Source organism: Chiloscyllium plagiosum, unplaced genomic scaffold (assembly GCF_037043375.1).
Source record: "Chiloscyllium plagiosum isolate Xiang-an unplaced genomic scaffold, Cpla_swu_hap1 HiC_scaffold_35, whole genome shotgun sequence".
Classification (NCBI taxonomy): Eukaryota; Metazoa; Chordata; class Chondrichthyes; order Orectolobiformes; family Hemiscylliidae; genus Chiloscyllium; species Chiloscyllium plagiosum.
The window spans coordinates 7,322,188-7,348,731 of NW_028270173.1; the positions used below are offsets into that span (position 1 = coordinate 7,322,188).

The following is a 26,544-nucleotide window of genomic DNA, read 5'->3' on the forward strand; positions in this document are numbered from 1 at the left end:
TGTGTGAATGGGGACTGTTGGGTCTGGGGTGGGAATGATGTTGGTGTGAATGGGGATTGCTGGGTTTGGGAGGGAGTGGTGATGGTGTGAATGGGAGAAGGTGGTGATGGTGTGAAAGAGACAGAGATGTTGGCCAGGGAACACTGGGGTATGTTGAATTGGCAGGCAAATGGAAGCTCAGGGTCTGAACGTTGGTGTTCTGCAATCAGTCACCTCGCCTGCGTTTCATCTCCCCAGCATTGAGGGGAGCCACACTGTGAGCAGGAAATTCCTCAACAGTCTCATCCCAGGTGCTTCATAATCGATGCAATATTGCCACCACCTGGCAGTGTGCGGTACTGCGGGGAACAGAGGGCGCGGAAATTGCTGAATAGTGATGTTATACGTGGTACAGCACCGCCTCCGGCTGGTGAGAGTCGGTACTGCAGCCAAATATCATTGAATGACAGAACACAAAGATCTGCGATGCCGGAAATCTGAAACAAAAACAGAAATTGCTGGAGAAACTCAGTGGGTTTGGCACGATCAGTGGAGAGAGAAACAGAGATCAGGATGGTGGCGGAGGAGCAGCGCAGTGAGCGGGTTCCTGCCCCGGAGACCATCTGCTCCGTCCCCTTTGACTTGTTTCCTCCCTTCTCAGCTTTTGTTTTCTTACTTTCATCTACTTCCATCGAACAGGACAGCACAGGAACAGGCCCTTCAGCCCATCGTGTCTGTGCTGACCAGGATGTCATTTTAAACTAATCTCATCTTCCTGATCATGGTCTCTCTGTTTTATTCTTGATGAAGGGCTTTTGCCCGAAACGTCGATTTCGCTGCTCCTTGGATGCTGCCTGAACTGCTGTGCTCTTCCAGCACCACTAATCCAGAATCTGGTTTCCAGCATCTGCAGTCATTGTTTTTACCTCCCTGTATTCCCTGTCTGTTCATTCCTTTGTGGAGAGAGCGAGCCCAGAGCAAGGGGAGATTGAGACCTTATGGGGAGCTTGGCTAAACACTTAGAGATTGTAATGCTGAAATTTGAGCTTCATTTCTTTTTTTTTTACAATTAAGAATGACTTTAATATTGAACTTTTAACCTGAGTATCTTTGTACCGACATTGGACACTTTTCACTGTAATCCTATTGCCCTGTACTTGAGTTATTTTTATTTCAAAAATATGCTTTATTCACAAAAGTATCCTCAGAAATATACACCGGCGCTAAAGCAGTTCAGTTCTGTGCAGCAGCAAAGGAAGGTACAAACGTTGGATAAAAACTGAAAGAACTGTGGATGCTGTAAATCAGAAACAGAAACAGAAATTGCTGCAAAAGCTCCTGATTTGGAGATGCCGGTGTTGGACTGGGGTGCACGAAGTTAAAAATCACACAACAGGTTATAGTCCAACAGGTTTAATTGGAAGCACACGATCTTTCGGAGCGTCGCTCCTTCATCAGGTAGTAGCCCTGGCAGCATCTGGGAAGAGAAATCAGAGTGAGCATTTCAGGTCAGGTAAGCCTTCATCAGGACTGAATTCATTCAGAACTGGTCACTCGACCTAACTCTGATTTCTCTCCAGAGATGCTGCCAGACCTGCTGAGTTTTTCCAGCAATTTCTGTTTTTGAAACAAATACTGGAGTTTGACTATATCCAACAAACAAACCAAAGGCATCTCTTACACATACAAGATTCTATTATATGCATTGGAGGCACTGGGGAGGGTCCGATAATTGAAAGATCTCCCACTTCCTTCAGCAGAAAGCCCTCAGACAGTGGTCTTTCCCCACTGCCCCTTGGCAGCAGCTGCCCCAAGCTTTAGTGTATCCCTCAGCACGTAGTCCTGGACATTGGAATGTGCCAGCCTGCAACACTCAGTCAGGGTTAACCTCCTTGTTCTGGAAGACCAACAGGTTTCAGTCAGACCAAAGAGGTTTTTCACCGAGTTGATGGTCGTCCAGGTGCAGTCACAGTTGGTCTCGGTGTGTGTCCCATGAGCAGACCATAGAGCACAGAGTCCCGCGTCACAGAGCTGCTTGGGGGAAAGCTCAACAAACCCCAGTACTTGAGCGCACAACTCATATTCTAATTCTAAAAGATAATGTTTCGAGTCCAGTCAACATCCTTCCGAATGTGGAGGAGTCAGTGTTGGACTGGAGTGCGCAAAGTTAAAAATCACACAACACAAGTTGGACAATAACCTGGTGTTGTGTGGTTTTTAACTTTGTCCTTCAGAATGGGTTCAGAAGAAGGGCAACTGGAACCGAAATGTTAACTGAGTTCCCCTCTCTCTGCCCACAGAAGCTGCCAGACCTGCCGAGTTTCTCCAACATTTACTGTTTTTTTAAACACACCACCAGCATCTGCAGTATTTTATATGATTATGTTCATGAGACAAGTCAGGAAATGGTGCATCGCAAGGAGGTGACATGGGGAATCACAGAAAGGTTTGCTGAGAGCCCTGTCTGAAAAATGCACAGGGACAGAGAGCCTGGTTTAAAATTACTGAATTGCTGTTGAATGGGGAAGGCTGGAAAGTGCCTAAAACAAAGCTGAGCTGCTGTCTCTCCAGCTGACACTGAGTTTCACTGGGACGGGTAAGAGGCCAAACACAAAAGGCCAGATGGAACTTGGGCAGGGAATTAACATGATATTAACGGGGAGGGGTGGGCTGGGGGTGTTATACATGTGGAAATCTGCAGTTTGTTACTTATGTGAGACTGCATCATGGAGAGTAAATGTAGTTTATTAAATTGAAAGAAGTTTAGGCGATGACTGTTTCACCCAGAAGGGTAATTTGGAGCACTGGATGATGAAAAGGGGGGAGGGCAGAGGGAAGGTTATGTATCTCCCACCCTTGTGTGAACATGGTCCTGGAAGGGGAACAGGAGTCAGTTTCTCCTGCTGAGCTTCTGCTTTTATATTTCCAGCAACTGAAAACATTATTTCCTACGTTAACAACACAATCCATTCACACAATCTCATGGTGTTACTCACTGACACAAACAGTAATACACACTGGAGTCGTTATTGAAAGTCTGTAAACCAGTCAGCAGGATCGGGAAGCCTGTTGTTCAATTCACAAAATAAAAATAAAATACTGTGGATGCTGGAGATCTGAAATAAAAACAGAAAATGCTGGAAAATCAGCAGATCAGACAGCATCTTTGAAGAGAGAAACAGATTTACTGTACGTGTTGGGTCTGAACTGAGATTTCAGGTTGAGTCAGTCCTCAGCTCCCTCTCTCCAACAAACTATTCATGCAGTGAGAGTTTACCGAACTGAGTCCAGGGATGGAAGGACTGACTTATCAGGAGAGATTGAGTCGGTTAAGGTTTTATTCACTAAAGTTTCGATGAATGAGGGGGAATCACATAGAAACCAAGAAAATTCGAACAGGACTGAACAGGTTAGAAATCGGAAGGATGTTCCTTACGGTGGGGGTGACCAGACCAGGGTTCATTGGTTAAAGATCAGGGATAACCTTTCATGACGGGATGAGGAGAAATGTGTTCACCCAGAGAGTGATGAGCCTGAGGAACTCACTGCTGCAGAAAATGGGTGGGGCCGAAACATTGTGTTTTCATGAAGGAGCGACATATAGTTCATGTGGGAAAAGGGATCGAGGGGTCGAGGGGATGGCTGGTTAGGGGAGGGAGCTCGATGATCAGCCATGATCACAGTGAATGGTGGAGCAGGCTCGAAGGGCTGAATGGCCTACTCCTCCTCTTCCCTTTTCATGTTTCTGTGTTTCTACACGTGACCATGAAACAAGATGATGGGGACGGCAGGGTGAAACACAATCCCAATCCCAACCACCTCTGAAGGAGTTTAGTTCCTCTCAGTGAGCGGAGAGCGGTTACCGGTTGGGCTTTGGACTGGGGAAAGTAAACAGGGATATTCCACAGAGGGTGATATTCCGGACATTGCATTTTTCTGATCAGTGTGTAATATATTGCTGTGTAATTACAACATTTACAGGTGGCACAAAGGGGGAAATATTGTGAACTGAGAGAGGAACAGGGAGACAGGTGACAATGCTGCTCCTTTAACAAGGTTATTCTGTCTTTGTTTTCTTTTAGAAAAGGGTTGTAAAGGCAGAGGGGCCGACATGGCTACCAGAGACTGAGCCAACAATCAGGGGAGGCCTTTCGGTTTTATTTTAAACAGTTGGACAATGAAAGGGGAGGAGCCAGTGCTCCCAGCTCAGGGATTTTTTGAGCTTGGTTTAGTTTTTGCTGGGAACCCAGAGAAGCTGCTGGAGTGAAGAGTTTCCATGCTTCAGCGAATGGTCCCTGGCTGATTCACTCTCCTGTTAGAAACTGTGTTTGAATTTACCTTTTTAACCAAGGGATGTGTTTATGGGGATGTTGCAGGAAGTTGTGACAGCTTCTTTGTTAAGTTGAAAGGATATTGTGTTGGTTGGGTTTTGAAATAGTTGTTATTCTAAATACTGTTCTTGTTTGCTTGTGTTTTATTCAATGGTAAATAAATTCTGTTTTAGTTGAAGCCAAGTGATTTGATCAGCTGCACCATTCCTGGATCTTAAACGTTAGGGTCTGGGCTACTTCTGAAAATATTTTGAGGGGGTCTGGCCTGGTCCATAATAGAGTGACCCCTGGTAGAGGGGATGGAAATGTGGGGATTGAAATTGAATGGAGGGAAGTGTGGATTGATACGTTTAGATGGAAAGATCAGGAGAGGTGATATGAAATAAAGGATACAATTTTAAAGGGGGTACAGGTGGAGCTGGGAATATATGTGCAGAATCTGTTGATGGTGGCAGAACTGTTTGAGAATGGGGTTACAAAGACTTCTAGGAACCAGAGTTTAATAAATAGAGACAGTGGGGACACAACAGGGAGGTGATGATGAATCTTTATAAAACACTGGCTCTCCCTCAACTCGAGGGTCGGTTCTGGAGCCCGCGCTGTAGGAAGGTTGTGGAGGATTCAGAAAAGGGACAGTAAAGATTGACAGGAATGGTTCCAGAGGTGACGGTCTTCAGTTCCCTGGAGAGATTGGAGAGGCTGGGACTGTTCTCCCGAGAGGGGTGAAGGGAGAGAGGAAATCAGATCGAGGTGTTCAATATCAGGAGGGACCAGGACAGAGTGGAGAGAAAGGAACTGTTTCCATTGGCAGAAGCAGCAAGAACCACTGAACACTGAGATAACGTGAATGGCAAAGGAACTAATGACCAGAGGGAAAAAATAACAACTTTCTAACTGTGGGATGCACTAATTGAACATTTGAAAGTCTCACATCTTTCATGCCCTTCCTGAGAGTGAGCTGGAGACAGATTCCATTGTGGCTTTCCACAGTGAATGGGATCAGCAGCTGAGGTGGAAATAAACCTCCTGGAATCAGTGGGGGGAGGGAGGAGGGGTGTGTGGATCCTGTGGGACCAGGTGAGGGCCTCTTGCAGAGAGAGGACCCAGAGACAAGCCACACCTTGTTCTGTCTGTGCTGAACCTTTCTATGGTCACCCCATCGATCACCCAGGAACCTGGTGAGCACTCCCCTCGGTGTTGGATCAAGGTTAGTGTGGGATCGAGTGTTTTGTAAGGAGGGAGACATTAGAACAGGCTTGTATCAGACACACACCGTGTTCAAAAGGCAGATGAATTCACGTCAGCTCCATAGCAAGACCATCACTATAACCCCATCCTGTTTAATGGGGTTCCAGCCTTACCCCGGTGTTGAGATGCTGCTTCACAAACCCAGACATTAAACCCCTGGACAGTCCGGCTCCCTGCTGTATCAATAATTAATGATTCCCAGACCCCCTCCCCCACATGTTCCAGTTTCTAATTCAGACAGTCTTACAGCACAGAAGGAGGCCATTTGGCCCATCATGTCTGTGCGAGCTGTTTAGAAAGATCTGTCCAATTATCTCATTCATCCTGCAGCTTCCCTTCTAATTTGTCAATAATTTATCCCATTTCCCAGTGAAAGTTCCTGTTGGATTGGCTGGATCACAGATTGATCCACACAATCCCAATCAAACACAAGGAGCGAGAGAGGGACCAGGGAACAGAGACACAGGGAAGTCACGTCAAACACAGGAGCAGAACTTCCTGGAGATGGACATTCCTGGAGAAGTGACAGGGAATTAAACACCAACAAACAGCAAGATCTGATGGTGTTCTGACAAAGGCTTCACTGTTCAGATATCGAGCTGCCTGCTCTCTCCCCACAGTTACTGTCTGAGCTGCTGTGTGTTCCCAGGATTTCCTGATCTTGTTTGTGATCTGTTCTTGTTGCTTTGCCTGCTGATGTCTCCTGTCTGATAAGATTCCAGGGAAACCTCCCCAGAACTTGGCGACTGGAATATTTCTCCACCCTCCTGACGGGACAGAAGTGAACTCAACGTGTGGTCAGTATCTGCTGGACATGTTCTCTCTGCAGGTTTACAAAGCAGCTCTGCTGTCTGTGGGTAACATTGAGAAGTGGCTCCTGATGGGTTTATTGAATGTGACTCTCATTCTGAATAAACTGTGATTGATCATGGTATCGGACAGCACAGGAGGAGGCCATTCAGCCCATCACACCTGTCACTGAAAGTGCCATCTAATCAGAGACAAGGAAGGATGGACAATAAACACTGTCCTTGTCAGTGGCACCCTCTGTCACAAGAATGAATTTGGAAAAGGGACAAGTTGGTCAGGATCAATATTGTAAATTACCCTCCCAAGTGGAGGAGTCTGTGTATCATCTCAACACAGAGTGTGAGAGGGTGTACCCCCTCTGTCATTATCTGGGTGGGGGTGAAATCGAGCTGGGTGTCATCAGCAGACGTGTGGAACTTGACATGTTTTCTCATGATGTGACCGAGATGCAGCGTATGGCTGTGAAATAGGAAGGAGCCAAGGACAAATCTTTGGCATATTCCCGAGGGAACAGTGTGGGAGTGGGAAGAGAATCCACTGCAGGTGAATCTCTGGCTCGGACTGGGTGGGTAAGAATGGAACCAGGTGAGAGGAGCTCATTGCAGCTGGTAGTGAAATGATTGACTGTGTTCCTGAATACAATCTGAGGTCACGGCCCTTAAACCAGACACACCTACACAGTGCCAGTAAATGTAAACTTTATTTGTGACACACTTGAAACATACTCAGCAACATGTCACAGCAGGAAGGGGACATTGTGCAGCACTCCCTCCCTGTGACAGTCTGACCCAACAGGGTACAGTGATCACAATGACTGTCTCTGTCCTGGGAGCTACACCAACCCCAAGGTTTCTTCTGTGGGGCACTCACTGTAATCCCCTCCAGATTAGAGTTTAGATTCCAGAGTCACTTGGTGAAGGATACAACTGGAACCAGTAGTTGCACAATTTTATAACAATTTATTTGCAAAATTACACACACACACACTTCCTGACCCAAACGTTCCAGTTTCAGTTTGTGTCCATTTAAACCCTTTGTGAAGAAACCAAAAACAATGAATCCTCGATTTAAAAGGGACAGTACTGACCCACTGTGACCAAAAGAAAGAGGACTTTAAAGGAAATTTAAATCTCAGTAAAAAGGCGTTTCCAGGATTAATGACACAGTCCAGTGCCCCCTGTGCCCACCAGCCACTGAAGGCCTGAAGTGTACCCATGGACACCATGTGCCCGATCCCCAGGGACACCCGGGCACTGACCCAGCTGAGGAAGAGGGTTAGACAGTCAGGACAAATAGCCCCCTTGACTGCCCACTGCCTGCACCCTGTTGAGGGTCACTTTGGCCAGGCCTAGGACAAGGCCCATGAGGAGGTCTCCCGATCTGCCTGGTCACCTCTGCACCTGGTGGTCAAAGGTCAGGAACATGGGGCTAAACCGGATCCAGAAATGGAGCAGCAGCCCCTTCACATCATGGAAGAGGAGGAGCAAACCCAGGAAAGCCCCTCTGCACCAAGAATGGGGCCTCCCCCACCCAGTGACCCAGTGTGTGGGGTCTCCCTCTCCCCCCACCCAGTGACCCAGTGTGTGGGATCTTCCCATTCCCCCACCAAGTGACCCAGTGTGTGGGATCTTCCCATCCCCCACCCAGTGACCCAGTGTGTGGGACCTTCCCTTCCCCCCCACCCAGTGATCCAGTGTGTGGGATCTTCCCCTCCCCCACCCAGTGACCCAGAGTGTGGGATCTTCCCCTCCCCCACCCAGTGACCCAATGTGTGGGACCTTCCCTTCCCCCACCCAGTGACCCAGTGTGTGAGATCTTCCCATCCCCCACCCAGTGACCCAGTGTGTGGGACCTTCCCTTCCCTCCCACCCAGTGACCCAGTGTGTGGGATCTCCCCCTCCCGCCACCCAGTGACCCAGTGTGTGGGATCTTCCCCTTCCTCCCACAGAGAGGGTCGTTATTTGGATGAAGCGATGAATCCCTCATCCCCCTGGATTATTACTCTCTGGGAACAGATTTTCAGAGGCTCTGTGTTTTTACCCCCCTCAGTGTTACCTGGGTAGAAGTAAGGATAGAGTTTCTCAGTGAATGTCCCAGTGAAAGTGTAGATATGGCTCTTGTTCTCTGAGTTATAAAAGGACACTTTCCCTCCCTCATAATCCAGACAGACTCGGACCTTCCTCGGACTCACACTCAGCTCTAAGCATTTCCATGATTCCTCACCAGCCCAGTATTTATTCCCCTCTCTCATCACCAGGGCCCAGTATCCATTACCTGGGTTCAGGAAGATTTCCCTCTTCCTGTTGATGGACTCCTTGACCACACCCATATCCCACGCAGTCTTATTCCCCACCTCCACCTCCCAGGAATGTTTCCCTGATGTGAATCCCTCTGATCCCAGGACACAGCCACAGTAGTCAAATCTCTCCGGATTGTCGGGAAGTTGCTCCCGATTCCCGGTGTATCTCACGGTGCTCAGGTCCTCAGACAGGAGAAGGTCAGGATGGGCTGTATTAGGGTCCAAGGTGACTGGAGCTGGGAACAGAGGGACAGCAATAAAATGTTAGTCACACTCACTGTAACTCTCACAGCCGCTTAGTGACTGGGAACATCAGCAACGATCCAGGGTTAGAAATTCATCCCCAGGGAAGGAGTTAAACAGCACTTGGGATAGACCCTGCAATGAGGCTGAGGAAACCCCGTTACACAGAGAGGGTGGGACAGAGAGAGTGAGAAAGAGTGTGTCACAGAGAGAGAGAGAGAGAGGGGGAGAAAGACAGTGTGTCACAGAGAGAGAGAGGGGGGTGACAGAGAGAGGCAGTGTGCGACAGAGAGAGAAAGGGAGAGGGAGAGAGACGCTGTGTGTGAGAGAGAGACAGAGGGAGAGAGGGAGAAACAGTGTGTGTGACAGAGAGCGAGTCAGAGAGGATGTGTGTGACAGTGAGAGGGGAACTATGTCTGGGCTAAATACGGAGGAGAGAGACGGTGAATTTGACAGAGAGATGCCGAGTGTGACAGAAACAGAGATGGAAAGAGATGGTATCTCTGACAGGGAGAGAGAGAGAGAGAGAGAGACTGTGAGTGTGACAGAGAGAGAGAAAGAGACAGTCAGTGTGGCAGAGAGAGACACACAGTGTGTGGTTTCAGGGAGAGAGAGATGGTGTGTCTGATGTAAACAGAGACAGTGAGTGTGATAGAGTGAGAGAGTGAGATGGCGAGAGTATCAGAGAGAGAAACAGATGGTTTGTGTGACAGAGGGAGAGGCACAGCGTTTGTGACAGATAGAGAGAGAGGCAGAGAGTGTGACAGTGAGAGAGACATAGAGAGAGAGATGATGAGTGATAGAATGAGCAGGACTTTTCCACTTAATGGTAATGTTCTGGGGAGTGTTGCTGAACACAGAGACCTTGGAGTGCAGGTTCATAGCTCCTTGAAAGTAGAGTTGCAGGTAGATAGGATAGTGAAGGAGGTATTTAGTATGATTTCCTTTATCGGTCAGAGCATTGAGTATCAGAGTTGGGAGGTCATATTGTGGCTGTTCAGGACATTGGTTAGGCCACTTTGAGAATATTATGTGCAATTCTGGTCTCACTCCTATCGGAAGGATGTTGTGAAACTTGATTGGATGCAGAAAAGGTTTACAAGGATGTTGCCAGGTTGGAAGGTTTGAGCTATAGGGAGAGGCTGAGTTGGCTGGGGCTGTTATCTCTGGAGCATCAGAGGCTGAGGGTGACTTTATACAGGTTTATAAAATCATGAGGGGCATAGATAGGGTTAAAGAGACAAAGTCTTTTCCCTGGGGTGGGGAACCTGAGGGGCAACCTTAGATTCACAAGAAGGTGATGCATGTATGGAATGAGCTGCCAGAGGAAGTGGTGGAGGCTGGTACAATTACAACATTTAAAAGGCATATGGATGGGTATATGATTAGGAAGGTTTTCAAGGGATATGGGCCAAGTGCTGGTAAATGGGACGAGATTAGGTGAGGATAACTGGTCGGCATGGATGAGTTGGACTGAAGGGTCTGTTTCTGTGCTGTCCCTCTCTATGGTTCTATGAGTGAGCGAGCAAGAGAGAGAGAGAGATGGTCCATTTGACAGATAGAAAGGAAGAGAGAGAGAGACGGTGTCTGTGACAGAGTGAGAGACAGTGACTGTGATAGAGTGCGAGTGAGAAAGAGAGAGAGCGAGACAGTGTGTGTCACGGAGAGTGAGTGTGTGTGAGAGAGAGAGAGAGAGATAAAATGTGTGATAGAGAGAGAGATGGTATATGTGATAGAGAGAGAGATGTATATGTGTGACAGAGATAGACAGTGAATGACAAAGTGACAGCGAGGGAGACGGTGAGTGTAACAAAAAGACGTGGTGTGTATGACAAAGAGACAGACGGAGAGAGAGCGAGCGAGGGAGACAATGATTACGACAGAGGGACAGAGATACAGGGAGAGAGACACGGTGATTGTGACAGAGAGAGTGGGAGAGGATGAGTATGTGACAGAGAGAGAGAGTCGGAGAGAGAGGCAGAGTGATGGTGAGTGTGACAGAGTGTCACAAAGTTGGTGTATAAAAATAGTAAAATTGTAAGTGAATTGAAAAGCAGAGTATGGTCCCTTTCGGAGGAAAAGTGCTCTTTAAGCTTGGAGTTCAGCAGAGAAGGAGGTCTGTGTGCAGCTGTGGGAGACAGACTGCTCTAAAACGGAAACATGTTACTTTTGGCTTTGTTCACGGACACCTGAGGTTTGCTGCTGTTTTGACGACAAGTCGAATGTGACCAATTAATTTAAACCAAACCCGCTGCCATTCAAAATTTAAAAACTGATGGTGTTTACAGCCTGAAACCAATCACATTGTGAGAATTTGGTGCATCATCAGGAATATTGAAGGCAGGGTTTTTTGAAAATTGAGACAAGCCAAATGCCATAGAGAGACAAACCTGACTTTGACACAATATGATGAAGCTCTCTAACAAGGACCCATCAAATGCACCATTTCCAGCTCCAAATCCTCACCGAAGAATCATCAAAAGAAAGGTGTTTGTGATGTGAGGTCAGCAGAAGGAAGATCGGAGACAGCGGGGAAGACGTGGACTGTGTAATGTTGAGAGACTAAGTTTAATTTATTGCTCTTATTAACTGGATTTATAAGTGGGAACTGTGTTATTGAAACAGCATTCATTCCAGTAGAATTTAATTCAATTAGGGAATAGTTAGTAATTCTGTTAATTTGTTCATTGCTGGTGTTAGAGCAATACATTGTCAATACATATATGTGACAGAGAGAGAGAGATGGTGCATGAACAGAGAGACAGCGAGAGAGAGAGAAAGTGACAGTGCGTGTGTCAGTAGAGAGGATGTGTGTGACATAGAGAGAGAGAAAGAGACTGTGTGACAGAGAGGGAAATGGTGCATATGACAGAGACAGAGAGGGATAGAGAGAGAGAGAGAGAAAATTGTGTTTTTCACATAAAGACAGATATAGAGAGATGGTGTGTGTGACTGAGAGGGAGAGAGAGGGAGAGATGGCGTGTGTAACTGAGAGAGAGAGAGAGAGAGAGAGATGACATGTGTGACAGAGAGAGAAGGTTTGTGTGACAGAGAGAGAGAAAGCAAGAGAGACGGTGTGTTTCACAGAGACGATGAGACAGAGAGAGAAAGGGACGTTGTGTGTGACATAGAGATAGAGAGAGGGTGATGGCAAGTGTGACAGAGAGAGGTTGCGTGTGACAGAGAGAAAGAGTGGGGCCATGTGTGTGAAAGAGGGTAAAAAAGAGAAAGACGATTTGTATGACAATGAGACGGACAGTGCATATGACAAAGAGAGAGAGAAAGAGAAATGGTGTGCGTGACAGAGGCAGAAATAGAGAGAGATGGTGTACATGACAGCGACAGAGATAGTGTGTGTGAGACAGAGAGAGAGAGAGAGAGAGATAGTGTAGATGACAGAGAGAGAGAGAAGCGGTGTGTGTGACAGAGGAAGCGATAGAGAGAGGCGGTGTGTGTTACAGAGAGACATAGACAGAGGGTCACAGCAAGTGTGACATAGAGAGAGAGGTTGTGTATGACAGAGAGAGAGGATGTGTGTTGAAAGAGGATGAGAGAGAAGGTTTGTGTGACAGAGAGAGAGAAAGCAAGAGAGAAGGTGTGTCTGACAGAGATGATGAGAGAGAGAGAAAGTGATACTCTGTGTGACACAGATAGAGAGAGAGGGTGATGGCAAGTGTGAGAGAGAGGTTGTGTATGACAGATAGAAAGAGAGTGAGATGGTGTGTGTGTGAAAGAGGGTGAAAAAGAGAAAGAGACAATTTATGTGACAGAGAGAGAGAGAACAAGATGGTGTGCATAACAGAGACAGTGACGGTGTGTGTGACAGAGAGGAAGAGAGAGAGAGATAGTGCATGTGACAGGGAGAGAGCGACAGAGAGAAAGAGGTGGTGTGTGACAGAGAGAAATAAAGAAAATCAGAGATGGCAAATATGATGAAAAGAGAGAGGTTATGTGTAACAGAGAGAGAGTGAGACGGTGTGTGTGACAGACGGTGAGAGAGTGAGGTGTTGTGTGTCACGAAGGATGAGAGAGTGAGGTGGTGTGTGTGACAGAGGATGAGAGAGTGAGGTATTGTGTGTCACGGAGGGTAAGAGAGTAAGATGGTGTGTGTGACGGATGGTGAGAGAGTGAGGTGGTGTGTGTCACGGAGGGTAAGAGAGTAAGATGGTGTGTGTGATGGAGGGTGACAGAGTGAGGCGGTGTGTGTGTCACAGAGGATGAGAGAGTGAGGCGGTGTGTGAGTGACAGATGGTGTGAGAGTGAGGATGTGTGTGTGATGGAGGGTGAGAGAGTGAGGAGGTGTGTGTGACGGAGGGTGAGAGAGTGAGGAGGTGTGTGTGACGGAGGGTGAGAGAGTGAGGCAGTGTGTGTGTGTGACAGAGGGTGAGAGAGTGAGGAGGTGTGTGTGACGGAGGGTGAGAGAGTGAGGTGCTGTGTGTGACAGAGGGTGAGAGAGTGAGGCGGTGTGTGTGACAGAGGGTGAGAGAGTGAGGTGCTGTGTGTGACAGAGAATGAGAGAGTGAGGCGGTGTGTGAGTGACAGAGGGTGTGAGAGTGAGGCGGTGGGTATGACAGAGGGTGAGAGGGTGAGATGGTTTATGTGACAGAGGGTGAGAGAGTGAGGCGGTGTGAGTGACAGAGGGTGAGCAAGAGAGAGGCAGTGTGTGAGTGACAGAGGGTGAGAGAGTGAGGTGGTGTGTGTGACGGAGGGTGAGAGAGTGAGGTGGTGTGTGAGTAGCAGAGGGTGAGAAAGTGAGGTGGTGTGTGTGTGACAGAGGGTGAGAGAGTGAGGCGGTGTGTGAGTGACAGAAGGTGAGAGAGTGAGGCGGTGTGAGTGACAGAGGGTGAGAGAGTGAGGCGGTGTGTGTGTGTGACAGAGGGTGGGAGAGTGAGGCGGTGTGTGAGTGACAGAGGGTGAGAGAGTGAGGTGGTGTGTGTCACGGAGGGTGAGAAAGTGAGGCGGTGTGTGTGACAGAGGTTGAGAGAGTGAGGTGGTGTGTGTGTGACAGAGGGTGAGAGAATGTGACAGTGTGTGTCACAGAGAGTGAGAGAGTGAGGCAGTGTGTGAGTGACAGATGGTGTGAGAGTGAGGCGGTGTGTGTGACAGAGGGTGAGAGAGTGAGGCGGTGTGAGTGACAGAGGGTGAGAGAGTGAGGTGGTGTGAGTGACAGAGGGTGAGCAAGAGAGAGGCAGTGTGTGAGTGACAGAGGGTGAGACAGTGAGGCGGTGTGTGTGTGACAGAGGGTGAGAGAGTGAGATGGTTTGTGTGACAGAGGGTGAGAGAGTGAGGCGGTGTGAGTGACAGAGGGTGAGCAAGAGAGAGGCAGTGTGTGAGTGACAGAGGGTGAGAGAGTGAGGCGGTGTGTCAGTTACAGTGGGTGAGAGAGAGTGGCAGTGTGTGAGTAACAGAGGATGAGAGAGAGAGCGGCAGTGTATCAGTGACAGAGGGTGAGAGAGTAAGGCAGTGTGTGTGACAGAGGGTGAGAGAGTGAGGCGGTGTGTGTGACAGAGGGGGAGGGAGAAAAAGTGACTGTTTGTGGGACAGAGGCAGGACAGACACTGTCTGTGACAGCGAGAGAGAGAGAGACACTGTATGTGGCAGTGAGAGAGAGAGAGATTTTAAGTGTGATAGAGACAGAAATAGAGAGATAGAGAGAGGGAGAGATGGTGTTGTGACAGACAGATAGAGAGATGGTGTGTAACACAGAGAGAAAGAGAGAGAGGGAGATGGCAAATATGACAGCAAGACTGAAGTTATGAATGACAGGGAGAGAGAGAGTGAGTCATTCTGTGTGACAGAGGGTGAGAGACAGTTTCTTCATGAAGAGAGAGGGACAGTGGATGTGACAGACAGTGAGTGTGACAGAGGGAGAGCGAAATTGCGTATGTGACATCGAGAGAGAGAGAGAGAGAGACTGTGTCTGTGACAGCGCCAAAGAGAGATTGGTGCGTGTGAAAGAGAGTGACAGTGAGTGTGACAGAAAGAGAAGGATGGAGACAGTAAGTGTGACAGAGGGAGAGAGAAGGGTGATGTTTTTGACAGAGAGAGAGAGAGAGATGGTGTGTATGACAAAGAGAGTGAGAGGCAAGATGCGACAGAGCAAGAGACAGAGAGATGGAGAGTGTGGCAGAGAGAGGGAGTGGGCGAGACAGGGATGGAGATAGTGAGTGTGAGAGAGAAGGAGAGAAAGAGAGAGGGTGTGTGTGATATAGACAGAGTTTAAGGTGTGTGTCAGAGTGAGAAAGACACAGAGACACGGCAAGTCAGACAGAGAGAAAGAGAGAGTGTATGACGGAGAGAGAGAGATGGTTTATGAGAGAGAGGGGGATAGTGAGTGTGACGGAGAGAGATAGAGTGAGTGAGATGGTGTGTGATAGCGAGAAAGAGAGAGATGGATGCATTTGAAAGGGAGAGACAGTGAGTATGACAGAGAGAGAGGGAGGGAGATGGAAAGTGTGATAATAGAGAGAGAGAGATAAGTGGCGTGTCTGACAGTGGGCAGAGAGTGAGAGAGAGACTGTTTGCATGACAGAGTGAGAGATAGGGAGACAGTGAATATGAGAGAGTGAGGGAGTGGGAGAGGGAGGGAGAGAGATGGTGTGCACAATAGAGGTGGTGTATGTGACAGAGAGAGAGTGGGATGATGTGTGTGACTGAGAGAGAGAGAGAGAGAGAGGGAGAGACAGTGTGTGACACAGAGAAAGAGTGAGAGTGAGATGGCAAGTGTGACTGAGAGAGAGGGATGGTGTGTATGACAGAGAGAGACAACGACAGTCTGTGTGACTGAGAGGGAGAGAGATGGTGCATGTAACAGAGACAGAGAGAGCAAGTGACGGTGCGTGTGACAGAGACACAGACAGACAGAAAGAGTTGGTGTGTGTAACATAGAGAGAGACAGAGAGACTGTGTGTGTCAGAGAGAGAGAGATAGGGAGAGAGGGTGATGGCAAGTGCGACAGACAGGGGTTGTGTATTACAGAGAGAGAGAGAGAGTGATGCAGTGTGTGTGAAAGGCAGTGAAAGAGAAAAAGAGATGGTTTATGTGACAGAGAGCGAGAGGGGGAGAGGGATCATGTGTTTGACAGTGGGAGAGACAATGACTGTGACAGAGTGAGAGAGAGAGAGATAGTGACTGCGACAGAGTGAGAGAGATAGTGACTGCGACAGAGTGAGAGAGGGAGAGATAGTGACTATGACAGAGTGGGAGAGAGAGAGATAGAGACTGCGACAGAGTGAGAGAGAGAGAGGAAGACAGTGAGTGTGAAACAGAGAGAAGGAGATGGTATGTATGACAGAGAGAGAGATGGTATGTGTGATTGAGAGATGGTGAGTGTGACAGAGGGAGAGAGAGACAGTGTGTATTACAGTGTGAGAGAGAGAGAGAGAGACTGACAGTGCATGTGACAGGGAGAGACAGTGCTTATCATAGAGAGATAGAGGGAGTGAGAGACAAAAAGAGAGAGACAGACAGACAGGCAGACATGGTCAGAAGGTCACACAATACCAGGTTATTGTCCAACAGGTTTATTTTGAATCAGAAGCTTTCGGAGTGCTGCCCCGTGACGAGGTGCAGACTAAGACGGTGTGTGTGACAGAGAGAGGGACTTGCAGACTGGCCCAGCTCTGGGAGCAGTCCACCCCAACAAGGCCTTTTATCTGGAAGCTGCAGCCACTGACATCAGTTTAAGGGAAGTCCTTCAGTTGGAAACAAACAATCACTTGTGGCCTTTAGCTATTGACCATCGCAATCCAGTCTGACTGCTGTTAGACAGAATAATCAAAGAAGGAACAGGATCTTATGCTGGAGTTTTGTGGAAGATGGATAAAGATAAACAGAATGTTGGGTCAATGATCCACAAACGGAGGTTGAAGAAGCAATGTCCCTTCGCAATACTAGGAGTGTCCAGCAGGTGGAGCAGGTCACTGTGACTCTGTGATCAGTCAATTCTGTATTTTCATAGAAAACTGACCGAAGTGAAATTTTCGAGGAGAAAGTGAGGACTGCAGGTGCTGGAGATCAGAGCTGAAAATGTATTGCTGGAAAAGCGCAGCAGGTCAGGCAGCATCCAAGGAGCAGGAGAGTCGACGTTTCGGAAGGGCTCATGCCCGAAACGTCGACTCTCCTGCTCCTTGGATGCTGCCTGACCTGCTGTGCTTTTCCAGCAACACATTTTCAGCTCTGAAGTGAAATCTTATCAGTTACAAAGACAATTAAACATTTATTGTGAATACACAACATGCTTCTACTCATAAATATGAGAGTTGTTGAAGAGCTGGTGTCAGGAAGCTCACACCCACCTGTATTAATCACTGTCAGCATCTTTTTCCACACTCTGTACTGCAGGGAGCCAATGTACTTGCCCACATTTATTAAAGGGTAAACCTTCTGTGGCTCTGGGAGAGTTTGCTTCACTCTGAAACAGGAGATAAAGGTCAGTGTTGGGTCATTCCAGGATGGGAGAGGGATATGTTAGAAATAAAAATCAAATCAAGGATGTAAGCTTTACCTTTGCTTTGTATCCGGAAATTTCTGTGGAACAAAATCATTTTTACAGTTAGTGTTTCGAGAACATTTTAGGACAAAAAGTAAATTTCCATACTGGATTCCCCAAAACATGAACATTTTAAATTCAGGAAGTTATTAGGCAGTGTCTTCCTGTCCTCACTAGACTGAGTTACTCCACAATATTACAAATTACTGGATCTTATTGCACAGAACAACTCACAGAGATACAACCAATTGGAATATCTTCATGGATGTTAAATTGCTGGAATTAGTTTATTGTTTACAGAGTCACTTTCATGTTTACTTCCCTGTTATAATGTGTATGTGTCCTGAAGACAAATGTTTCTGGGAATCTACACCAGGATTGTCCAATAGAATTCACTGACCCTCCCAGAAAGAGGGTGAAGCTGCAATTTTAGTTTTATGTTCAGCACCAGGACTCATCAGACTGTCTCCGAATCTTTGTCTGCAGTCAGGCCACTCTGTACAACCTGAAACCCTGAAGCATACAGATTGAAATATAATGTCAGGGACACTCACTGTGAGTCACTCTGAGCTCAATGACCAACCAGCTGAATGGCAACTCCATTGTCAGAGGGACTGGGTTTCAGCTGAGCTGTTAAACTGAGGTTCCACGCTCTCTCCCCATTGAATAGTGTCACTACATACTGAGGTTCTACCTGTCCCCGGTGTTGGGAAGGATGGGCCTGGCCTCGCTGCTGTGGAATGCTCCAAGTAGTTGGACTGTTCCCCATCACCGTCCTTCACGGAGACATTTACAAAGAGAAACACCTTTCACCACAATCCATCAGGAAGTGGTCAGCACGTAGCATCCTTGATACCCTGAGGGAAAAGGAGAGGCTGGATCCTGTCGGGGTGAGAGAGGGCACTACCTGTGAGATCCTTCATGTACACCCGGTCGGTCTGTGTCACCACACGCTGCCCTCGAAGTGGCTGCAGGGAGTAGAGACTGTCACCCATCTCCTTCTGGAAAGGGCCTTTGTAAAGGAAGGCTGGAGGAAGATGCTGTGGTTTGTGTCGAGGTCCATCCAGAGCAGCTCCATGATGAGGGACTCTGTTCTCTATGGTCTGTTCCCCGAGGGACACACCGAGACAAACAGTGACTGCGCCTGGAGGACCATCAACTCAGTGAAAGATGCTCTTTGGTCTTCACAAAATTTGTTGGTCTTCCAAACAGAGTTGACCTCGACCGACTGTTGCAGACTGGGACATTCCAAGGCCCAGGACTACGTGCTGTGGGACACATTAAACTTTGGGGCAGCTGCCGCCCAGGCACAGTGGGGAAAGGCCACTGTCTGAGGGCTTTCTATTGAAGTGAATCTGTTCAGTTATCAGTCCTTCCTGGAGCCTCAAATGTATGTAAATCTAGTCTTGGACAAGTCACAACTGCCTTTGGTTTGTTTGGTGGATAGAGTCAAGCTCCAATGTTTGTTGTTTCTCCATATGTGACTGTACAGAACCAAACAGCTTTACTGCCTGTGTATATAAAGGTAGCTTTATGAATAAAGTATATTTTTGAAATTAAAATAACAGGTGAACTGAGTAGATCCCAAGAGGAACACTGGAGCTCTCCCTGTGTCCTGGTCAACATTTATCCCTCAGCCCACACTGGCACCGCAGACGGTGGTGTTGCCATAGTCTTACCAGACCATAGGGCTGCTCTCTCATTGGGGAGAGATGACTGGTGGTGATTACCCTGCGGGCCACCATACCTCAGACAAGGGGAGAGGTTGGGAAGAGGGTCCGTCATGGTAACCTCAGACAGTGATGGGAATTGAACCCTTGCTGTTGGTATCACACTGCATCACAAACCGCCCCCTTCAGCATTTCAATACACAACAGAGAATTACCTACATTAAGTTCTCAGGGGTTCAGTGACACAGTGGAAATTACAGAAAATCATATTGATTCTCATATAAATGGTTGTCACATGGGGAGACACCCCTCCCATTGTCTGAACATTTCACTATTTAACTGCTGAGAGAAAGCTCGATCTGTCTGTGTATCTGACCCTGTGGAGAGTTCTCTCTCCTGGACAGAATCATTCCTGTTCCAGCCAGGGACACTGTAAACATGTTCCAGCCTGGCTGGACCCAGCACTGAAGGTCCCAGTGTCTGATCAGCAGCTGGACTGGAAATGTACCCTCAGGGGAGAATGGTCTGACCATCCTGAGGGTTTCTCACTCTTTATGAAGCTGATTTTCCTCATGGTTTCAGCTCATTACAATGTGCCCCTGTAATATTTCGCTGGAGTGGACACACTCCAGATTGTGTCATTTCCATGTTGAAGACAGCAGTTAGTGCTCTTGGGTGTGAGACAGAGAAAACCCAATGTCCCAGGTCATTGGCGTTCGGTTACTCAGTGAGGTTTATACTCTACATTTTAAGGACAGAATCTGCAATTCATCACGACAATCTCAAAGAAAAGAGGCAAAGGGAAGAAAAATAAATACTTACTGTTAAAAATGTGATGCTGTCCTGTTCCCTCAGCTCTTGTTCAATATCCTGAACAGTGAGTGAAAGGGATGAGATTTCCTCTGTTATCTTTGCAATCCTCTCCTTCATCTCCTGGCTGCGTTTCTCTTTTTCCAGTTTCAGATCTTCCAACACAATCCTCTCTTCCTCACGGAGAAACTGATGAAGTTTTTCAAATTCAATTTTAATTTGTTTCTCTGTTTTTACGCCTTGGTCCTTTGGGAAATAATAATCAGATTGAACAAAAACAAATGAAGAGTTTTAAAATGTTGTTTAGCCTGAGCAGTCATAGAGTCATAAAGATGTAGAGCACAGAAACAGACCCTTCAGTGAGACCCATCCATGCTGACCAGATATGCAAAATTAATCTCGTCTCGTTTGCCAGCACTTGGCCCATATCCCTCCAAATCCTTCTGATTCATACACCCATCTCGATGTCATTTAAATGTTATTCTTGTCCCAGCTTCCACCACTTCCTCTGGCAGTTCATTCCATACATGCACCGCCCTCTTCTCAGGTCCCTTTAAAATCTTTCTCATCTCACCTTAAACCTCTGGCCTGCAGTTTTAGCCTTCATGACCCTAGAGAAAAGACCTGAGCTATTCATCCAATCTCTGCCCCTCATGATTTTATAAACTTCTACAAGGTCATGCCTCAGCCTCCAATGCTCCAGGGAAAACAGCCCCAGCCTATTCAGCCTCTCCCTATAACTCAGTTCCTCCAACCCTGGCAGCACCTTGTAAATCTTTTCTGAAGCCTTTCTCGTTTCACAGCATCTTTCCTGCAGCAGGGAGACCAGAATTGAATTCCAGCAGTATTCCAGAAGTGGTATAACTAATGTTCTGTACAGTCACAACATGATCTCCCAACTCCTGTACCCAATGCACTGTTCATATCCGACTCATATCAGTAAATTATTCAAACTTTCCCAATCTGGTCAAATCCATGATTGGGAAACCTCAGTCTTCTCTTTTCCAAAGAAATGACCTGTTCAATCATTCCTAAAAGTGCTAGATTCTGATAGAACATAGAAGCATACAGCGCAGTACAGACCCTTCAGCCCTCGATATTGCACCGACCTGTGAAACCAATCTGAAGCCCATCTAACCTATACTATTCCATTTTCATCCATATGTGTATCCAATGACCATTTAAATGCCCTGAAAGTTGGCGAGTCTACAACAGCTGTAGGCAGGCCATTCCATGCCCCAACTCTTCTCTGAGTAAAGAAATGACCTCTGATATCTGTCCTATATTTATCACCCCTCACTTTAAAGCTATGTCTCCTTGTGCTAGCCATCACCATCTGAGGAAAAAGGCTCTCACCGTCCAGCCTATCTAACCCTCTGATTATCTTACATGTCTCAGTTAAGTCACCTCTCAAACTTCTTCTCTCTCATGAAAATATCCAGGTTAGTTCATGCAATATCTATTTATAATATGGAGACTGGAATTCTGCGCAGTGCAATTCTGAATGGTTACAATTCTGTACAAAATATAGAACAAAGTAAGATCATAACTACCTGAATGTGGGACAATGTTTTCTCATAATCACTTTTGACACTTTCACATTCCTTCTTCTTCTCCTGAATTGGCTTCAGGGAGGTTTCCAGTTCTTCCTGAACAAAACCATCAATTAATTAGCACATTTTCAGAAATACAATCCCTAAAAATGAAACATCATCAAATTGAAATTCATGTTGGCACAGACTCGGGATGATTGGGGGAATGATTAAATCAAGTCAGAGAAAAACATTCAGTCAATTAGTGACATTTGTCTGGAATTTGCGGCCTAGTTTGATTGTGGAGGCATGAGAGATGTTGTAACCTGCAAGACTATGGGTCAGGGCCTGGAAGGTGGGATCAGTATGGGTGGCTAGTGTTTAAATTTGTATTTAACTGATTCAGAAATGATCAGATGAATAGCCTCTTCCTGCCATAACTTTCTCTGGTTTTCTCAAATGAAGGCTATAAAAGTACAAATGTTGCTTCATGATGTTCAGTGTAACAAACAGAGCCAGAGAAGTGGTCAATGAAATTCATTCTGGAGAAGTGTAAGGTGATGCATTTGGAGAGAATACACAATGACTGGTCAGATACTGAGAGGTGTAGAGGCACAGAAGGACTTTGAAGAACACGTCCACAGATTCCTGAAGGTAGCAACACAGCAAGGTAAGGTTATTAAAGAGACAGATGGCTCTTTATTTTATGGCCAGTGTATAAACTGTAAGAACAGGATGTTTACATTTGAACTGTAGAAATCATTAATGAGGCCACATTACAGGAAGGATGGGCCCACACCATAGCAGTGTGTTACCATGGAGAATTGTACACAGAAGGAAAGATTAAATAAACCAGGCCTGTTTCCTTCGGGAGGGGGTTGTACTAAATTAAAAGAGGCACCGTGAAAAATTGGATAGGAAGAACATAACTTCCTAAGTAATGATTTCATTGATCGAGTTAGTGGAATTGCTACAACATTTGAGGGGAACCAAGAAACCTTTTCACAGGGTTTGGAGTTCACTGCCTGAAAGTGTGAGAGAGACAGAAACACTTGTCACAGTGTGATGATGCTGTCACTTTAAGAGTTATTTTGTACTGTTTTTTTTAAGAGAGGTTGTAAGGCAGAGATAATGAACTAGCTACTGAAGACCTTGTGAGCTTGGGGTCATTGGGTTGTTTTACACAGGCTGAATGGGTGTGGCCAGATTTCATATTTCTGGGCTTTGGTTTTTTCAGTAACATTTGAAGATATTAGGGCCTCAAAACAAGCTTCAGTGAATGTCTCTTTGCTGCTACTCTCTCTTGATGTTTTTACCTCCTAAATTAGAGAACCGCATGAGAGAATCTGTGCCTAAATTTTCCTTTGTTCCAAGGGATGTGTTTAGGGCTGGTCCTACACTAGAGCAGTTAATTAGTAATAGTTGCTGCATCGATTATTTGGTTAAGCTTAAGTTAAGTTATTCTAAATGACTCTTTCATTGGTTGTATTTTAATGACAGTGTTTCAATAAGTTGTGTTTTGCTGAATGTCAAGTCGTTTGATCAGTTGCATCAGATCTGGGACAGACACTGTGTAATTGCCTTGAAATTTTGAAAAAGTTTGGGTCTGGGCTATATTCTTAAAATGTTTGGAGGGGGTCTGGTCTGGCCCACAACAACATTTAAAACATATTCCAAGGCTCCAGAAAAGAAGCTGGAAAGGAGGATCAGGACTGACGGCTCTTTATCCGCCAGCACAGATACAATAGGCTGAGCAGACACATTGGAGCAGGAGTAGGCCATTCAGCCCCTTAGGCCAGGCTGAGCCATTCTAGATCAGGGATGGTCATCTACATCAGTGCCTTTTCCTGCACTATCCCCATATCCCCTTGATCCTATCACTATCTAGAAATTGCTGGATCTCTGTCTTGAACATACTCAGTGACTGACTTGCCACAGGTCTCTGGGGTCAAGGATTCAAAAACTTCACCACCATCTGAATGGTCTCCCTCTGTGCTGTAAATGTTTGTGTTTCTGTTGTTGTTGATGGTGTCTTCTGTTCCTGGTTCATCGAGTTTCTGCTGAATTTCGTTCCCATATATCCCTCGTCTGCCTGACACCAGGCTCCCTGCACTAACAGCTCTGCTCACAACTCGGTCACAGCAGGAGACTCCCAGGAGGACAGCGGGACTCCAGCCTGGGAGTAGTCACTGTCACAGCAGACGTCTCCAATGGGTTGTGGAGCAGTAAAGGGAGGCAGCAGGTCCAGGGCTAATAGCCTGTCCAAGTGAGGCAGCCAGGCTGGCTAAAGGCACAGACGTGGTCTGAGACAGACAGGAGGGGGTTAACACGAAACGGGTGTGAAATGAAAAGAGCCACATAATGGTGGGAAGGGGGAAAGGCAGGGACAGGGAAGAAAACTTAAAGGATGTGATTGGAGAGGGTTGGAAGATGCAGAAAGGAGAGTGACACTGATGGGGACATGGGGGGAGGGGCAAGGAGGGGTGGGAATTACATGTTCAGAGTGAGGCACTGAATGTGACAATGAGGGTGTTGGTGAGGGTGAGGGAGTAGGGGAGTTGGACAAGGGGCAGTGTCAGGGTTAGGCTGGAGTAGGGAGCTGGATGGGTCTGGGCACGGAGGTCAATGAAAATTCTGAAATAGGCACAGTGACCGGGGGGAGAGGAGCATAGCAGAGGGTGGGGAACAGAGGAAAGGATCAGATCATCAAGTATTGTTGGGGAAGTTAGAGGGGGAGGATTCATGTTGAAGGATTACAGTGAGAATTGAAGGTACCATCTTCTCAGTACCTTCAACATAATGTCCTTCACAGAGAACACATGGGGTGAAGGGGGAGAGGCCTGAGCCCTGGAGACTCAGTTAATGTACAGCTACAATATCCCAAACTGACTGTAAACTGGACATTGTGTCAGCAATAAGGTATGGACTGAAGACTCACATGAAGTGCTCACTAAACACTGCCATGAAATAGACTGTCAGAACCCTGAACTCCCAGCCAGGTCACTCGATGCAGTGAGCTCCCTCTGAGGGGTAACTCCCATGCAGCAGCTTTGGGTGGATGGAGGGAGGGAGGAGGAGGCTTGGCAGTGCTTGCATGTGAAGCCATGCAGGAGCCTACACTGCCCCGGGACTCTGAATCAGGAGGAGATGGAGATGGATCCCTTATACATGTTACTCTTTCCCAGGTTACAGGGCTGGGTCACTGGGACAGTGAGAGTCAGAGTGAGCTACATGCCACATACATGGAATGCACTCTCATGGTCAAGGTTACAACCTCCTTTCACATAGCAGAGTGAGGAAGAGGAGAAGCAGTCATGGGGTGTACAGGATGGGCCGCTCCATGTTGAGGAGGGGGCAGGGCAGGCTCTCACTCACCATGTGAGCAGCCTGAGAATGTCCCAAAGGTTAGGGTGCTGAGGTCAACTGTCCTGAGGAGACTGCACTGTCAGCCATGGAGACCAGCTTCCTCCTGCTTCCCCCATCCGTCTGTCTGATCTGGGACCAGGAACCTGTTCTCACCTGGTACACAGCAAGTGGCCTATCTGCCTATTGATATCATGTGTGATATCTGAACTCTTGCTTCTTAATAAATGTCATAAATCTATCTTGGCAAGTTCTGAACCACTTGCTTTGGATAATTGGAGCCTCCTGAATGTTAAAGCTTCCACGTACTTGTTTTAAAACCTCTCCCTGGCCTTGTCTTCCCCATTTCTCTGGAATCTCCTTCAGCCTCACAATCCTATTAGGCACCTGCTCTCATCAAATTCTGAACATCCCTGATCTTCAACGCTCCCTCATTGGTGGCTGTACCATTAGCAGTCCAGGCCTGAGCTTCTGGAAGGTTCTCCCAAAATCTCTTCACCTTTCTCTCTGTCTCTCTGTCTCTCTCTCTCTCTCTGTCTCTCTCTCTCTCTCCCTCTCTCTATCTCTCTCCCCCTTAGGAGGATCAACCTCTCCCAGTGTGACCAAGCTTCTGACCATGACCCTCATGTCACCTGATCTGGTTTGGTGTCTAAGTTCACTTCATAACATTCCCTTCAAGGGCCCTTGCAAGTTTTATGTCATCACAAAACACTGATTAAATAAACGTTTTCATTGTTGTTCTAAAGTAAAAGTAATTCATCTAACTGCTAAGTAATTGAAGGGTAATTAGTGAAAGATGGTGAAACCTGAATCTCTGAATGTTCCCTGTTCAGGATTCCATTCTCTGTTTTCATCACCTCCTCTAATCCAATTCTGGCCTCTTGAACATCCCCATTTTAATCACTCCCCCATCGGTGTCGCCACCTTTTGCATTCCAAGTCCTGAGCTTCTGCAATGTTCTCTCTCAGCCTCTCACTCTCGTCCCCTCTCTTTTTTCTCTTTCAGGAAGATAAACTTCTCCCTCTTTTACCAAGCTTCTGACCATTGCTCTAACATCACCTGATGTGACTCAGGGTCTAATGTAATTTTAGAACAGACCCCTGAAAAGCATTAGGATGTTTTATTAGATTAAAAGCATTGGATACTTATAAGTTTTTGTGCTCGATGTAAAATGAAGTTCAGACGAAAGTGAATCTTTGATCCTCTGTGGTTTACCGGAAGGAAAAAGATTCGCTAAGTAGTTGAAAAATAACCAGTTTGAGACACTCAAACCTGAATCTCTGAATGGTCCCTTTTCACGATTCCATTCTCTGTTCCTGTATTTTATTTTGCTCAGTGTCTCCTCACCTTAAACTCTTCAGCAGCTTCTTCCACTGGCAGCACCTCGTGGTTTTGATGACTTTTTGAAATCTGACAAACAAGACAGATGAGCTGATTATCAGTTTTACAGAAAATCTTCAGTTTCTCCTTGTGTCGGCTGCATTCCTGCTGAATTTCACCACCTCCACCACCTTTTACAAATGTCTCCACTATGTTGGAGAGAGTGCGGTTGGGTCTCAGGCTCATGGAGGAAGTCTCCTTTCTACAGACAGGACAGCAGGCAGTGTCAGCTTTCTCCCAGTACTGGGTCACACAGGATCGACAGAAGCTGTGATCACAGTCGAGTAAGACAGGATCTTTATACAGATCATGGCAAACAGCACAGGAAAGATCAGCTTCCATCGTGAAGGATTAATCTCTGTGCTTTGTGCTCAAAGTAAAATGGTGA

The 26,544-nt window shown here is 46.9% G+C and overlaps 1 protein-coding gene across 3 annotated transcripts; it reads right to left on the reverse strand.

The window, feature by feature from the left end:
• Positions 1-1,098: 1,098 nt before the first annotated feature.
• Positions 1,099-26,544, reverse strand: LOC148140012 (zinc-binding protein A33-like). 3 transcript variants are annotated; one of them, XM_087979183.1, is made up of 7 exons: positions 26,124-26,544; positions 21,435-21,530; positions 19,894-20,127; positions 17,417-17,439; positions 17,208-17,323; positions 8,643-8,903; positions 1,099-1,456 (listed from the first exon to the last, which is right to left on the reverse strand). In XM_087979183.1, exons 1-7 carry the CDS (start codon positions 26,496-26,498, stop codon positions 1,434-1,436), a joined length of 1,128 nt encoding a protein of 375 aa, XP_087835309.1. In that variant the 5' UTR covers positions 26,499-26,544; the 3' UTR covers positions 1,099-1,433. The 3 variants fall into 3 exon arrangements, with proteins under 3 accessions (XP_087835309.1, XP_087835308.1, XP_087835307.1); XM_087979182.1 differs by lacking the exon at positions 1,099-1,456 and adding an exon at positions 3,043-3,095; XM_087979181.1 differs by lacking the exon at positions 1,099-1,456 and having other exon boundaries at positions 8,275-8,903.